The following is a 16,424-nucleotide window of genomic DNA, read 5'->3' on the forward strand; positions in this document are numbered from 1 at the left end:
GAGGGACGAAAGAGAGGGGGTGGAGGAGGGGAAGGAAGAAGTCTCACCCCCCCCCCCCCCCCAGGTTACAGTTCTGTCCCCCCCCCTCCCCAACACCACGTCACCCCCTCACTCACCAGCTTCCTGCCGTTCACAGCCACCAGGCACTCCGTCCCTGCCTCCACCACAGCAGCCGGTCACGGCACGGAGCCCCAACAGGTCCCGGGCTTCACACCTTCTCCTCCTCCGTCCGGGCAGCATTCACCTCGGCGGCCGCGTGCCTCTCACCCCCCCCCCCCCTCATTAACTCCCACCCACCCGTCCGCCGGCTGCCTCCAGGGCTTCACTGTCTTCCCCCAGGCCAGCGGGCCAAATCAGCAGTTTCCACCCACCTCCCCCGGTCAACGGGGAGGGGTAAGGCCGGCAGGGACAGACAGCAGGGTGCACCAGGGGACCCGCTCCTCGCACCAGCCGGGCCTCCTTCCTCACATTCCACTCCCGCCGCACCACCCACCTAGGCACATGGCCCGCCTCCTCTGCCGGACCGACGCTCCCAGGCCCAGCTCAGCTCACGGGCGGTTCCAACCTCCACAGGTCTCCCAGTCAGGCCGGCCGCCGTGGCCCGCGACACCGCCAGCTCCAGGGGCCTCCTCACAACCCGCCGCTCACTCTTCTTCTGCCGCCCGCCATCTTGTCTGCGGGTGGCCGCCGACTGATCTCCCTCAGCCCATCAGCCCCCAGAGGGATCAACTCGTCTCCGCCGCCTGGAAGGTGCCGCCGATGGGGGCGGATTGCAGCAAGAATCAAAGGCGGATGCCTTGGCCACGCCCCCAGATTGTAAGACTGGTAGTAGCAATGCCTGTGGTCCTCTGAGGAGCTCCCAGAGTGCATGGAATCGTACTTCCAATACTTGTAACAGTATTGGGATATGATTCTTGCATGTTTGATAACAAACATGCCCACCTTTGGAGTTACCATTATGTAGCTTGACATAGGTAGTGACCTATGCCCAGTACACTCATAAAATGGTGTCCCCACACTCGCAAAGTCCAGGAAAATGAAGCTGGAGTTTGTGGGGCACCTCTGCTAGTGCAGGGGTGCCCTCACACGCAGGTACTTGCACCTTGCCCTCTGGGCTAGGAGGGCCTGCCATAGGGGTGACTTGCAGTGACCTGGTAGTGAAAGGGTGTATGACCCTTTCACTCAGGCTGCAATGGCAGGTCTGCAGAACATTTTGCATGGGCTCACTATGGATGGCATAATACATACTGCAGCCCATAGTGATCCCCTGGTAACCAAATGCTCTGGGTACCTAAGTACCAAATGCTAGGGACTTACATGGGGACACCAGTATGCCAAATGCGGGGGTGAAAAAGGTTCCAGCAACCAAGTTTTAAAAGGAGAGAACATAATCAGTGGGGTCCTGGTTAGCAGGATCCCAGTACACACTGGCAAACAGGCAAAAAGTGGGGGTAACCAAGCTAGAAAGAGGCTACTTACCTAAATTGCCGAATCTGGACAACAAATCAGCCCACACCTCCCAAATTCTACAGGTAGATCTCTGTAATTCAGGACCATATAGTCTGCGTAGAGTGATATTGAGTGGACCGCTAGGTCTATCATGATGCCCATACCTCCAGCCTCTCGACGTATATGTTGTGATGATGGTTCCACTGCCAGAACAAACGAGAATGGAGACAGTGGGTGGCCCTGTGGTGTCCCCAGCGATATGCGATATGCGATATGCGGTAAGTGGATGAGCTATATTGTCCTGTCTGTGCTCTTGCAGTAGGCTCAGTGTATAGTAATCGCACCTAGTAAATTTATTTGACAGGTATCCCAAATGCTGCAAGTATCGCTAGCATAAAGTCCCAACTTCGTGTCGAACACCTGTGGGACTTGGAGGGACAAGCACCCAGCATATGGGTTGTTTTCTTTGGCTGTATCGATTATATGGAATAAGCAGCGTATATTCAAGGAGGTACTGCGGTGGGGAACTAAGCTGCTTTGGTCTGTGTGTAGTGAGTGAGGGAGCAGCCAAGATGCCAGAATCTTACTAAGGATTTTATACTGTGTATTTAGTAAGGATATGGGACAATAAGATGGCATGTCAGTGGGTGATGTACTGGGTTTGAGGGGAGGGGTTACTAATGTTTCCGGGTTTGATGTGGTAGCAACCCTTTTTCCAGAGAAGCATTGCATAGTTTCTCGAGACATGGGACCAGCCGTGTAGATTAAGTAGAATAAAATTCTACTGGCAGCCCATCGGACCCAGGTGTTTTGTGGAGTGCTAGTGCCATCATGGCTTCACGTATCTCATTCACTGTTGGTAGCTCTGAGTGTTACTCGGTTAATTGCTGATATTGTGGGCAGTGTGACCTAGTTTAAGAACCATGTCATAACTGCAGAGTCAGCGGGAGGTGGAGCAGTGTATAAGACTTCATAATAGTCCCGGCATGCGGTGTTGATTTCAGTTTGTGTCGCTACTGTACCAAGGTTCGTGGTTTGTATTAAGGGAATGTGTGTTGGTGATTGTTCTAGCTTAATTAGCCTAGTGAGTAATGTGCCAGTTTTGTCTGCCTCTGTTTGTATTTTGTGAGTGTAGGCCCTATGTTCTATGACTGAGGCATTTGAAAAGTGCACCGTAGGCTATGCGGGCAGTTTGCAGCTGGGACTCGCTATCCATGTTGTGGGATGCCACGCGGCCCAAGCTGTTCTCTACTTGCGTAAGCTCCCTCAGAATCTCCCCACGCGCACCGACCAGCATATTAATAGATGTCCTCTCCTGTGCGCAGAGAAGTTTACTAATATAGAAGCTTTTGGTTGTTTGAATTATTATACATACGTTAACATTTAGAACCAGGTATTTGAGAAAGAAATGTCTGTATTTTCAGAACTCAAGTTGATGTTTGGAGAAAAATGGTTGAATTTTAAAAATGCATTTAAAACTATTATTGAGTCTGGAAGGATTATTAGTCATATTATTATCTTAGTGCCAGGGGAATTACAGCTATGGCTTTTATGTATTACCTATGTGCAGTCATTTCGAATTGTCAAAGCATTTTTTACATTAGTGTTGGAATCCCTGCCTCATGCACTGATATGATCACTGCTGAAAATCTTGGCTAGGGTGGTCACTATTGCATCACTAATATTAGTAGCTAGGGATGATTTTCATTGAACATAAGTAGCTCTTATTACAGAAAGATTGGAGCCCCTGTTCTACTAGATAACGTGGAGGGGAGGATACAGTGGTGAAACTATAAATCTGTGGTAATAACGTAAAAATTCAATACTACGACTAATGGTAAGGGTTTTTCTCTTAAGGAAAAAGAAGATTGGAAACGACTTCCACTTTGTTTTTTTGCACTGGACTCTTCTGCCTCAAGTATAACCTAGGCATAGGACCTGTATGGCACATTGTAGTTATTTTCGGTTTTCACGTAAACCACTGTCTCTTAGGGGCTGGTAGAAGGTTCTCAAATGCATCATGTGGGTCTCTGATCTCCCATTATTGACTTTAAATGATAAAGGCATCTTGTTCGGAAACCTCATACAAGTTGTGTGCAATACATATGGGACATTGAAATGTAGCTTGGGGTTTTTATAGTCGGAAGCGAAAAATTGTCCCCACCGTACCCTGTCTACCCAGTTGGGAGGTTTTTTCACCATCTTCAGGTGATAGAGAAATTGGCCAGTACCCCTTTGTTAAATCAGTGGTATACAACTGTGTGTTACAGAGCCTCCATCTCATCGATCAGGGGGCATAGGTTAGACATCAAACTGGATTTCACCTTTTGGAAATAATGCAAAACCAGCCACTGCCATATGATTTTGATACCATTTATAGAAGACGTTCATCTTATTATAAATAGCTTAATGATCCCTCAACTTCAGAATGATTGTTCAACTTTGTACCTTCTTCTGCCATGCCTCTTGGGTACAATGGATGTTGTCTTACTGCATTGCTGGGTTCTTCCAGAATTTGATTCGTGATGAAATAGGTTAGTCCTGGAGTTTCCAAAAAGAGCTGAGAAGTCCGTGGGAGGCATTTTAAATGTCACATCTGACCTCTTGGACCTGTTGATAATTTCACTTAACTGGGGATGTCTTAGAATGGTGAACTCCATATTGGTGCTGATAGGAGGATTTCCCCTGAATAAGGCAAGTAAGGAATATATATGTAATGGAGGGTTTTCTTCTGGTTTGTTTTTAAATGGGTGGCTGTGATACTTCTGTTCATCATAACGCTTATGTGACATAGCTACTTTATATAAAGCAGGAGTTTTTTGTTTGAATATTGGAAAATGGGTAATATGTTGTAAGAAGATGGCAGAAGAAGAACCTGATCTCAAGTTTGTAGAATGGTTGTTGTGAATTGTCTTTTGTCGCTCCTGTGTTCAATGTGTTGGTCCACTTGTTTCCTTATATCTCTATTCTTTACTATAAATGAGGTATATACTGTAAAAGGGTTTCTCTGCTTCCTCTTTTTCCTCCCATCTTCATATGGCTGTGTCTATAATGGTCATAACTTGAGCTAGGCTAGAGACATTCAAACATTTTGAGTTGGTCGCAGATTCTGTGTAAGACAGTGGTCACTTCACCCTGGCTCCTCAACAGTGTTTTTGTATGTAATAAGGTATTGCTATAGGACCTGAATTAGCAAATTTATTTGATATGTCTAAGTATATTTACAATATTTAAGTCTAAATGTACCCTCATCTCTAAAACGTTTAGTCCATCTCATTCAACAAGGTAATGCTCTGGATTCACAGTTCGATGTGGTCAACTTTTTTTTAATGGTTTATTTTCTCTCCAGTGCAACACCATCAAGAGCAGTACAGCACCCAGCAGCCAGCGAGACAGTCAACTATGACGTTAAAACTTTTGGTTCTTCCCTGCCTGTGAAGGTTATGGAGGCTTTGGCCAATGCCGAAGGTAATTATGTGCCAGACTGTCTTTTTTACATGTGGAAATTGTACCATTTGGGTCTGGTAGATCACAAATTAAATTTGCAATTGCCTCCTATTTAAGTCATTTCCAGATAAACTCATATTCGTCCTGGAATTTCTCTCTACGCAAGAGGCAAAGGCCAGCTCTCCCTGAAAATCTCTATAGCACAGAGGTCTCTGTACTGTCTCTTCATCTGCAGCCATGGAAACTCCCATCAAGGCCAAGTGGTAAAGCATTGTCACACAGGACACTATTATATACACATCTCCCCTTTCTCACTAGCCAAACAGACGTGGCAAATAATAACAAAGTTATTTTGAAAAGCAATTCTATTACAGGTATAGAGGGCTCATCGTATTTTTCCTTTTCCCTCTTTGTAGCTGATGAAACGTTGACAGTTAAAGTGGATGAAACTGGATGGGCGTGGCTAGTCTGCAAGGATCGTCTAATTATTTGGAAGAATGGCCACTCTTCATTTGCTAAGGTATACCACTTTTACATTTTTAGGCCCAGGTACAGCTATACCTTTTGGCAAGCTGTAATTTGTTTGTATAACCTGGAGGGTTTGTAGGATTAAACTACGTAATGATATTTGTAGGGTTTAAGGCTGTTGCTGAGTTTCAAAGTATTTTAATTTTGCCTAAAAGTTATGGTTAATGTATTTTGGAAACATTGTAGAGAAGCGTCCACCTCAGTTATTGACTTTCTTGACCATCCATTCACAGACTAGGGAGTAGGTGAGCCCAACGAGTCATGTTCACGCCAAAAATGGTGAATTATCAATTTGCAGGTTTAATGTTATGTTGTGCAGATATTAGAATTACCCTAACCTTGTCCCCCCCCCCCCCCCCCCCAACAATTTACCCTCACTAAAGTCAGTTTCTGAAAGTCCAAGCAATGCACCAGGGAAATCCATAAACAGAGTGGATTTATTTGTGTATAACTGTTTTCCATAAGCCTAATATGCTCTAACTTTCCCATGTGAAGAAATATACATATGTACAGCTAATTAAAAATTGCAACAGTGGCGTCCTCTTCCATCTCTTATTAAATCCCATTTACCTGCATTTAGGCATTATTTTAAAAATGTAGTGAATGTGGGAAAACCATTGGAAAGGGTGTTAATGCTTACAATGGTGAGACTTATTGTGGGTTAGATGCATTTGCATATCCTCATCCCTTAACACTTCGTGGGAAAATCCATTTCCTCACTTCTAGCTCAAGCTTATGACAGCTAAAAACAAATCAACACACATGGAGCATTTCACTAAGAATATCATCCATTCCTCAAGTTATTTAACTTGAGGCAAATTAACTAAAAATACTTTACATTTTAAAAAGAAACTACTCTTAACAAAGACAGTCTTGCTGTGGCTCAAGCAATTAAATAAAGATTTTGACTAATACACAGAGGCGCCATTGAAATTGAGAAAAAGTCCACCACTATATAGAAAGAAAGCAAGGAAGGAAGGCCTTTCTCAGCTCTAGTAAAAGTATGCAGCTGGAAGAGGAGAATATATAGGAGAAGCCAGTGATTTATTCAGAGGTGGACTCCACAGGAAAATGTTGGGCCGGACTGAGAACAAAAAGAGGCGTGTAGTGAGGGAGAGAATAGAAGAGTGAGGACGATGAAAACCACAGAAAAATGAGGGTTGATGAAGTGGAAAGCACAAAGGCTGTGAAAGTTACTCAGAAGGTTGGGGGTTGATCAGAGGAATAAGTGAGGTCACATGCCAGGTGGAACAAAAGAGCTACTTTCGAGGACTTTGAGGACCAAACAAGGTTAAATCATAAACAGATGCATTGTGGCGAGTAGAGAGGAATTCAGAATGAGAAAATAATTTTTTTTAAAACAAAAAAACTGCACTTTCAGCTGATTCTTCTTGGTGCAAATAGTCCTGAGTGAATCCTAAGTGTAATGATGGGGCATTCCAGTTCAGCTACAAAGCACAAAAACAACTGTTTAACACTACTAAGACGATGTGCTGTAGGAATTAATAAAATGCGGGTGCCTATTTCCAAAGTTCTTTTCATGTTGGTATTTCAGATTTTTTTTTTGAAGAAGCTAGGATTTGTGCTATTCTCACACTGGCTTATGTACCAGGCTTCTGGATTGGAAGTGTGCTTTCAGTTTCCCAAGCAACCAATGAAAGGAGCAGATTTTAGTGAAATGTGATGAAACTTGATGAATCCTTACTGTCTTGGGATGTGCTGTTAGTATTCTCATAGCCAATCCAGGATGAAATAAAACATGAAATAAAGAATGCCAAATCTAGAAATAGTTGTTTAAAAATATACAGATAACTGAACCAACTTTTTGGGCCATTCTTAGATTGTACACACATATACTCATTTGCTTCAGAAGTCAGTCTAAAGTGCTCGCTCGTCTTACTGTTCAAACACAGGACATGAATATATAGAACAGTCACAGAAGGCTATTGAATATCACATGCTCATTAATAATTAGAATCTCTCCATTTTGACTGGGTAAATCTTAATTGTCATTTCATTCATCCTGTTTAGCCACACATGATTTGAATGGTGCTGCTCTTGCACCCAAGTTTCTATCCATGTGAATTAGTATTTATGAGTTAGTGTGGCCTGCATGATTACAAAATAAAATGTTTCTAAATGGAAGCTTGTGCAGATGGAGCACTGTGGGGAATGCAGAAGAAATCTAGCAGTTCACCTGACCGAATTTTAGGTAGAGATTCATCAGGAGGGTGCCACATCTTTAATGTATTTAATTTGAAGTATGTGTTGGGTATGAATCCTTGAGCCAACAAGTTTCTTTGATCTGCATTGTCAGATTGTCCAGGGAAGTACAGAACCAAAGGAGCTCTAAGACCTCCCCCATCAGCCAGCCTACGCAGGTGGTCAGTTCATAGATAAAGACTGCCTGATCGCCTGTCAGGACAGTGTGGTCACCAAGGATTTTGCTTGCTTGCACATACTTCTGTAGCTGCACAGTTTCTGTCTTTTCCAAAGGTTTTACTAGGAGCAGCAAGTGTAAACTTATTCTGAAATGATCTTGGTCCAAACATCCTACATGTAGTTTTAACAGTGGAAGGGGCTGCAGGTTGCCTTAGTCCCAGTGCTGGTATATCTGTTATGAAGAGTAATGGGAAGCTAACATCCTTCAACAAATTCAAAGGAGAGGGAACTTTGGGAGAACCAAAGGCTCCACAATTCCTACAAACTTTTTTTAAATTTCTTTATTAAAGGTAACTTAATATTGTTAGTGGTGATAACTATACAACATATGTATTTTAGCTCAACATTCAAGCGGGTCATTTGTTTCATTAGTTTGTGACATAAAAAGAATTAGTTGTTTTTGCTGGCTATTGATAAAGATGTGTGCAGATGAGCTTCATTATAAGAACTCAAGCTCAAAGGGAGGGTGAGGTAAAAGGGGATTCTACTAATATCTAGAAGGTCAAAGGAATAGTCATGCTCTCAGATACCCCTCATTCCAAATATTAAATAGTAACTTGCATCTCCTAGTAAAAAAAAAAAACACTCTAGGATGAACAGCATATAAACTCTACAGTTTTGTACACAGTGGCTACCCTTAAGGTTTTTTCTTTGTGGTTTGAGGTTATGAAGATTACCGATCACCACTGGTGAAATAAGCTTATTTTAGAACAGGGGTTTAAGGGGTGGAAAGATGCCATTCAAGTGTTTAATGTTACAATTTATGTGTTATAATGTCATGGTGTCTCCTTTAACTCATGAGAGGGTGAGTGTGTTTTGTTGTATACCTCCTTTGACCATTTGATTGCTGTGCATTTATATAATCCATTTCCCAAAGGTTCGCACTGATGTTTCCAAGTAGCAAAATATACATTCCTTGGCCACTGCCAGTGAAGTAGAAATCCATTGTGGTTTTTTCAGTAGTACTGGTGATAATTACTTTTAGATCTTTGAATGACCTTGTTAGACCCTCTGGTACAATGTTCTACAAATTACTTATACCTTAGTATATCCAGGGAGCCCATCTAATTGTATGGCTGTTGATCAAGGATCCTCTATTATGCCTGATAGGGGGATATACCATGGACTTCCATGGTATGATATTGAATCTAATCATTGTTTTATCTTTTAGGAAGTTTGAAGATCCTGAGTTAGAGAGTAATTCAATGGTTGCTACATGACCTAGTCGTGAGTGTTCAATTTGGACCTACATGGAATGGGTCATGATAGGTGTCAAAATATCCTTACTGTGACAGTGCGTGAGACAAGTAGTTGGATTGTAGATAAGGAAGCTGAAGGACACCGATTGAGTTTTTGCATGCACTTTGTGAGCCTTAAGTTGAAGTCTCATCGATCACTTGCAAAGATATCCCTCTCAACACTCATAAATAAATTTCTCTGCATCAAGAAGATTAGCATGTAAAAAGGTTAAACTGTGGGTCTGCTGACATTTAAATTCTTTTGTATTTTTCCCCATAATGAGAAAGATGGACTAATCTATTAAAACAATTTGTAATATTAGTCATTAGGGGTGTTAAGTTGTCTATTGCTGTATGTTTCAGTCCCTTACTTAGGAATACTTTTAGGTATTTTAGCTGTCCAGAAACCCATCTGAAATCAATTCTCTGCTACTGCCCTAGATGTAATCGAACTGAAGTAAACAAAAAAAGTGATGGTGGAAGCATTAAATTATCTCTACCACTGACAATTACTTGGGACCTTATACCAGTCCATTGTTTCTATTTTGAATTTTTCTTTTGCTCTTTTGCTCACCCTGCCACCTCAGTTTAGACTCTGGCATGAACCATAAGCAAGGGCAAGGAAACCCTAACCCCATGCACACCTCAATAGGATGCTCTAAGTTTCGAATCACAAGTAGAACTACTGAAATGGTTGAAGGAAGTAGGAGAAAATTGTCTGCTGGACCAAAATCTAAACACTTTAACACATCTAGCCCAGCCAGAGACCAGTCAAGATCACTATTGGGAACCTTGAAGAGATCTCCCATATTCCCCCTCTGTTGTAGCCACAGTGCAACAACAATTATTTCAACAGGGTCTCCATTCTGAATAGACTATTCCCCTAGTGAGTACTAAGGTAGGACTCCCTCTGCTATTATTTACTGATACCCTTTCAATGGCAATATCGTTTAGGCTCAGGATCTTTACTCCCCACAATGGGTAAAAGCTGAGAAAAGCCTCCAGGGACAGACTTCCATACCAAGTCTGCACCTTTAAGGCCTCACAGCCCGTCGGTATCCCATCTTGCCCAGCAGCTGGCAGTTGCCTCCATTCTTTTTTCTGGCTCCTGGTGACAGGATCTTGGAGCACTGAGCTAGACCGTTTTGTCTTTTTTTCTCTCAAAAATGTGACTACATCTTTTGATGACTAAAAATGTTTTGAAAACTACTTTACTCAACAGATTTCATCTGTTCAAGTGTTTTTCTGTCCTGTTGTGACAGAATTGTATTGCCTTTGTCAAATAAAATGCCCTCCATATTTGACATGTATCCTGTCTGTGGAAGAAAGAAGACCTAGTCAGACCTACATGATGTTTGTATCATCTGCCTTCCTGGCAACCATTTTTCTGACAGTTGTCCACAATGCAGGACATTTTCAAGATGCATCCTGAGAGACGGGGAAAAGATTGGCCTCCATAGGGCAGAAGAGTGACACAGACACCAGCACTCGCAGTCTGAAGGTTGGATGTCCAGGGAGCAGGGAATGGATCAGTTCGCTACCATGACTCTTCCACTTCCCTCTGAGGACTCCAGGCAAGGGATAACCAAAAAGAGAGACCATCATAAAAAAAACAATGTAGATCCAGGCCGACAGTGATGATATCAACATCGATGCAAGGTACAATGCCTACATGCTTGCTGTTGAGAGCTGGGTTGATGATGAAGAGGAGGCAACTTTTGAAATCAAGGAAAAGGATGTAGACGTAGAAGAATACCACATCGTCGAGCCTCTAGTGAAGTTTGACATCGAAGTCTGTCGACGTCGAGCCATAGAAGATAATTGACGTTAAGAAGTCTGACGTCACAACACTCCAGATCTGTGGAAAGAGTTGGAAAATTAAGATCAAGATGTTTTCCACCCACTGCTAGATCTGAATTGTAGGAAGTTGGCTCTGTATGTGCTATTTCAAAGTAAGGAATAGCATGCACAGAGTCCAAGGGTTCCCCTTAGAGGTAAAATAGTGGTAAAAAGAGATAATACTAATGCTCTATTTTGTGGTAGTGTGGTCGAGCAGTAGGCTTATCCAAGGAGTAGTGTTAAGCATTTGTTGTACATACACATAGACAATAAATGAGGTACACACACTCAGAGACAAATCCAGCCAATAGGTTTTTATATAGAAAAATATCTTTTCTTAGTTTATTTTAAGAACCACAGGTTCAAATTCTACATGTAATAGCTCATTCGAAAGGTATTGCAGGTAAGTACTTTAGGAACTTCAAATCATCAAAATTGCATGTATACTTTTCAAGTTATTCACAAATAGCTGTTTTAAAAGTGGACACTTAGTGCAATTTTCACAGTTCCTAGGGGAGGTAAGTATTTGTTAGTTTTACCAGGTAAGTAGGACACTTACAGGGTTCAGTTCTTGGTCCAAGGTAGCCCACCGTTGGGGGTTCAGAGCAACCCCAAAGTCACCACACCAGCAGCTCAGGGCCGGTCAGGTGCAGAGTTCAAAGTGGTGCCCAAAACACATAGGCTAGAATGGAGAGAAGGGGGTGCCCCGGTTCCGGTCTGCTTGCAGGTAAGTACCCGCGTCTTCGGAGGGCAGACCAGGGGGGGTTTTGTAGGGCACCGGGGGGGACACAAGTCCACACAGAAATTTCACCCTCAGCAGCGCGGGGGCGGCCGGGTGCAGTGTAGAAACAAGCGTCGGGTTTTCAATGTTAGTCTATGAGAGATCTCGGGATCTCTTCAGCGCTGCAGGCAGGCAAGGGGGGGATTCCTCGGGGAAACCTCCACTTGGGTAAGGGAGAGGGACTCCTGGGGGTCACTTCTCCAGTGAAAGTCCGGTCCTTCAGGTCCTGGGGGCTGCGGGTGCAGGGTCTCTCCCAGGCGTCGGGACTTTAGGTTCAAAGAGTCGCGGTCAGGGGAAGCCTCGGGATTCCCTCTGCAGGCGGCGCTGTGGGGGCTCAGGGGGGACAGGTTTTGGTACTCATAGTATCAGAGTAGTCCTGGGGTCCCTCCTGAGGTGTTGGATCGCCACCAGCCGCGTCGGGGTCGCCGGGTGCAGTGTTGCAAGTCTCACGCTTCTTGCGGGGAGCTTGCAGGGTTCTTTAAAGCTGCTGGAAACAAAGTTGCAGCTTTTCTTGGAGCAGGTCCGCTGTCCTCGGGAGTTTCTTGTCTTTTCGAAGCAGGGGCAGTCCTCAGAGGATGTCGAGGTCGCTGGTCCCTTTGGAAGGCGTCGCTGGAGCAGGATCTTTGGAAGGCAGGAGACAGGCCGGTGAGTTTCTGGAGCCAAGGCAGTTGTCGTCTTCTGGTCTTCCTCTGCAGGGGTTTTTCAGCTAGGCAGTCCTTCTTCTTGTAGTTGCAGGAATCTAATTTTCTAGGGTTCAGGGTAGCCCTTAAATACTAAATTTAAGGGCGTGTTTAGGTCTGGGGGGTTAGTAGCCAATGGCTACTAGCCCTGAGGGTGGGTACACCCTCTTTGTGCCTCCTCCCAAGGGGAGGGGGTCACAATCCTAACCCTATTGGGGGAATCCTCCATCTGCAAGATGGAGGATTTCTAAAAGTCAGAGTCACTTCAGCTCAGGACACCTTAGGGGCTGTCCTGACTGGCCAGTGACTCCTCCTTGTTGCTTTCTTTGTTCCCTCCAGCCTTGCCGCCAAAAGTGGGGGCCGTGGCCGGAGGGGGCGGGCAACTCCACTAAGCTGGAGTGCCCTGCTGGGCTGTGACAAAGGGGTGAGCCTTTGAGGCTCACCGCCAGGTGTCACAGCTCCTGCCTGGGGGAGGTGTTAGCATCTCCACCCAGTGCAGGCTTTGTTACTGGCCTCAGAGTGACAAAGGCACTCTCCCCATGGGGCCAGCAACATGTCTCTGGTGTGGCAGGCTGCTGGAACTAGTCAGCCTACACAGACAGTCGGTTAAGTTTCAGGGGGCACCTCTAAGGTGCCCTCTGTGGTGTATTTTACAATAAAATGTACACTGGCATCAGTGTGCATTTATTGTGCTGAGAAGTTTGATACCAAACTTCCCAGTTTTCAGTGTAGCCATTATGGTGCTGTGGAGTTCGTGTTTGACAGACTCCCAGACCATATACTCTTATGGCTACCCTGCACTTACAATGTCTAAGGTTTTGTTTAGACACTGTAGGGGCACAGTGCTCATGCACTGGTACCCTCACCTAGGGTATAGTGCACCCTGCCTTAGGGCTGTAAGGCCTGCTAGAGGGGTGTCTTACCTATACTGCATAGGCAGTGAGAGGCTGGCATGGCACCCTGAGGGGAGTGCCATGTCGACTTACTCATTTTGTTCTCACTAGCACACACAGGCTTGTAAGCAGTGTGTCTGTGCTGAGTGAGGGGTCTCTAGGGTGGCATAAGACATGCTGCAGCCCTTAGAGACCTTCCTTGGCATCAGGGCCCTTGGTACTAGAAGTACCAGTTACAAGGGACTTATCTGAATGCCAGGGTGTGCCAATTGTGGATACAATGGTACATTTTAGGTGAAGGAACACTGGTGCTGGGGCCTGGTTAGCAGGGTCCCAGCACACTTCTCAGTCAAGTCAGCATCAGTATCAGGCAAAAAGTGGGGGGTAACTGCAACAGGGAGCCATTTCTTTACACAAGCCCCCCCCAGCCCACAGGCCAGGAGACTCAGCCCAAGCTGGGAGAGTCTTCCTAGTCTGTCAGGCGAGGAAGAGTAGGAGAAATAGGCTGGTTAGTTGCAGGGCCTACTCTGCCTTACATCCTTCTGTTCAGGTCATTCCCTTTGGGGAACTGACCTACTTCCACAGTGATAGGACCTAGTCTGAATTGCCTCTTGTCTGCCTCTTCAATGTCTCCACCCATTCTTTCTATTTTGGTCTTAGAGGTATCCACCTCTGCTAACCTTATCTTGGCCAGGGTTACCCCTAGCTTACCCAGAGAGGTTACCCAGAGCTGGAGTAACCCCACCATGACCAATAGGGTCAGGGGGCCTAACTTGCTATTTGGCATGGGGTCAGACCACCATGCTAAGGATAGTGCAGCCATAAAGGCTAACACCCAGCAGAGGCCACTGACAGCTGTCAGTGCCCAGAACCACACCTTTAGCTCTTCACCTAAAAGGGAAGGGGCTAAGTTACAGGCCTCTTTGGGTTCAGGTTGCCTGTCTGCTGTATTAGAGTGGGGGGTTACCACATCTTGTAGTAAACACCCTTCTTCCACTCTTTCTTCTGTTAGCTGAGGAGCCACCCACTCAGGTTTAACAGTTGCCTGACTAGCCAGGGCTTCTTGTGGGTCAGGTTGGACTTTATCAGGGCCATTTTTGGAGTTCTCCCCTACTGGAGCAGAATCTCCTTGGCTTGCTGTAACCTTGGCTAAAGGTTGTCCACCCTTCCTACTCTGTTTTCTTTTCTTCTTCTTCTGGAGCCTGCTTGCATTTACTGCAGAGGCAGGACTTCCAGAATCCTTGGGAGAGGACTGGCACTGGACCAGTTCCTCTCTTGGGCTCTGACTAACCTCTGGGTAGTCATTTCCAAGGAGACAATCAAGGGGGAGGTCTGTACTGACTACTACCCTTCTCCAGCTAAGAGTGCCACCCACTTCTATGGGTACTAAAGCCACAGGCCTCTTAGTGACCCTGTCTAGGCTAACTCTTACCCTGGCAGTCTCACCTGGGATGTACTGGTTTGAGAGCACCAGCCTGTCATGCACAATAGTGTGACTGGCACAAGTGTCTCTCAGGGCAGTGGTTGGGATTCCATTCACCAGTAGGTGGTGGAAGTGTCTACTTCCCTCTGGAATCTCCAACTCACCTGTTGGGCCCTGTTTCCAGTTGAAGGCTATGAAGACCTCCTCATCTGAGGAGTCATCTCCCATGGCTACACTGGTTACCCCTGGAATTTTGTTCTGGGGTTTGTTTTTGGGACAAGAAGTGTCCTTGGTGTGGTGCCCAGACTGTTTACAGTTGTGGCACCATGCCTTAGTGGCATCCCAGTTCTTACCCTGGTACCCACCTTTGTTTTGGGTTGTGTCTTGGGGCCCACCCACCTGTTCTGGTGTTTGGGGGCCTATAGAGGACTCTTTTTCTTTGTTTCTAGTGTCACCCACTTTCTCCTGGGGAGTTTTTGTAACCCCTTTCTTTTGGTCACCCCCAGTGGAAGTTTTGGTTACCCTAGTCTTGACCCAGTGGTCTGCCTTCTTTCCCAATTCTTGGGGAGAAATTGGACCTAGGTCTACCAGATACTGATGCAACTTTTCATTGAAGCAGTTACTTAAAATGTGTTCTTTCATAAACAAATTATAAAGCCCAACATAGTCACACACTTCATTTCCAGTTAACCAACCATCTAGTGTTTTTACTGAGTAGTCTACAAAATCAACCCAGGTCTGGCTCGAGGATTTTTGAGCCCCCCTGAACCTAATTCTATACTCCTCAGTGGAGAATCCAAAGCCCTCAATCAGGGTACCCTTCATGAGGTCATAAGATTCTGCATCTTTTCCAGAGAGTGTGAGGAGTCTATCCCTACACTTTCCAGTGAACATTTCCCAAAGGAGAGCACCCCAGTGAGATCTGTTCACTTTTCTGGTTACACAAGCCCTCTCAAAAGCTGTGAACCATTTGGTGATGTCATCACCATCTTCATATTTTGTTACAATCCCTTTGGGGATTTTTAGGATGTCAGGAGAATCTCTGACCCTATTTAAGTTGCTGCCACCATTGATGGGACCTAGGCCCATCTCTTTTCTTTCCCTTTCTATGGCTAGGAGCTGCTTTTCCAAAGCCAATCTTTTGGCCATCCTGGCTAACTGGATGTCCTCTTCACTGGGGTTATCCTCAGTGATTTCAGAGGTGTTGGTCTCTCCTGTGAGGGAACCAGCATCTCTGACTATTATTTTTGGAGTCAGGGTTTGAGGGACCCTGTTCTCCCTAGATAGGACTGGTAGGGGGGAATTGTCCTCCAAGTCACTATCCTCTTCCTCTGAGTTGCCACCCTCAGAGGGGTTGGCCTTTTCAAACTCTGCCAAAAGCTCCTGGAGCTGTATTTTGGTAGGTTTGGGGCCCATTGTTATTTTCTTTATTTTACAGAGTGACCTTAGCTCCCTCATCTTAAGATGGAGGTAAGGTGTGGTGTCGAGTTCCACCACAGTCACATCTGTGCTAGACATTTTGCTTCTAAAAGTTGGAATACTTTTTAAGAATCTAAAACTGGTTCTAGAATCTAATTCAAACTTTTACAAACTTTTAAACTCTAAAAGAAATGCTAAACAGGATCTAACACAAGGCCCTAGCAGGACTTTTAAGAATTTAGAAAACTTTTCAAATTGCAAAAATCAATTTCTAATGACAATTTT

General features: G+C 44.9%; 1 protein-coding gene across 1 annotated transcript in view; it reads left to right on the forward strand.

The window, feature by feature from the left end:
- The window catches only part of NUP133 (nucleoporin 133), a 942,256-nt gene that overhangs the window by 61,015 nt on the left and 864,817 nt on the right, over positions 1–16,424 (forward strand). The window contains exons 2-3 of the mRNA XM_069234985.1: positions 4,799–4,917; positions 5,313–5,416. Coding sequence (XP_069091086.1) covers positions 4,799–4,917; positions 5,313–5,416 — 223 coding nt within the window. The remainder of the gene's footprint in view (positions 1–4,798; positions 4,918–5,312; positions 5,417–16,424) is intronic.

This window comes from Pleurodeles waltl, chromosome 5 (genome assembly GCF_031143425.1).
Source record: "Pleurodeles waltl isolate 20211129_DDA chromosome 5, aPleWal1.hap1.20221129, whole genome shotgun sequence".
NCBI lineage: Eukaryota > Metazoa > Chordata > Amphibia > Caudata > Salamandridae > Pleurodeles > Pleurodeles waltl.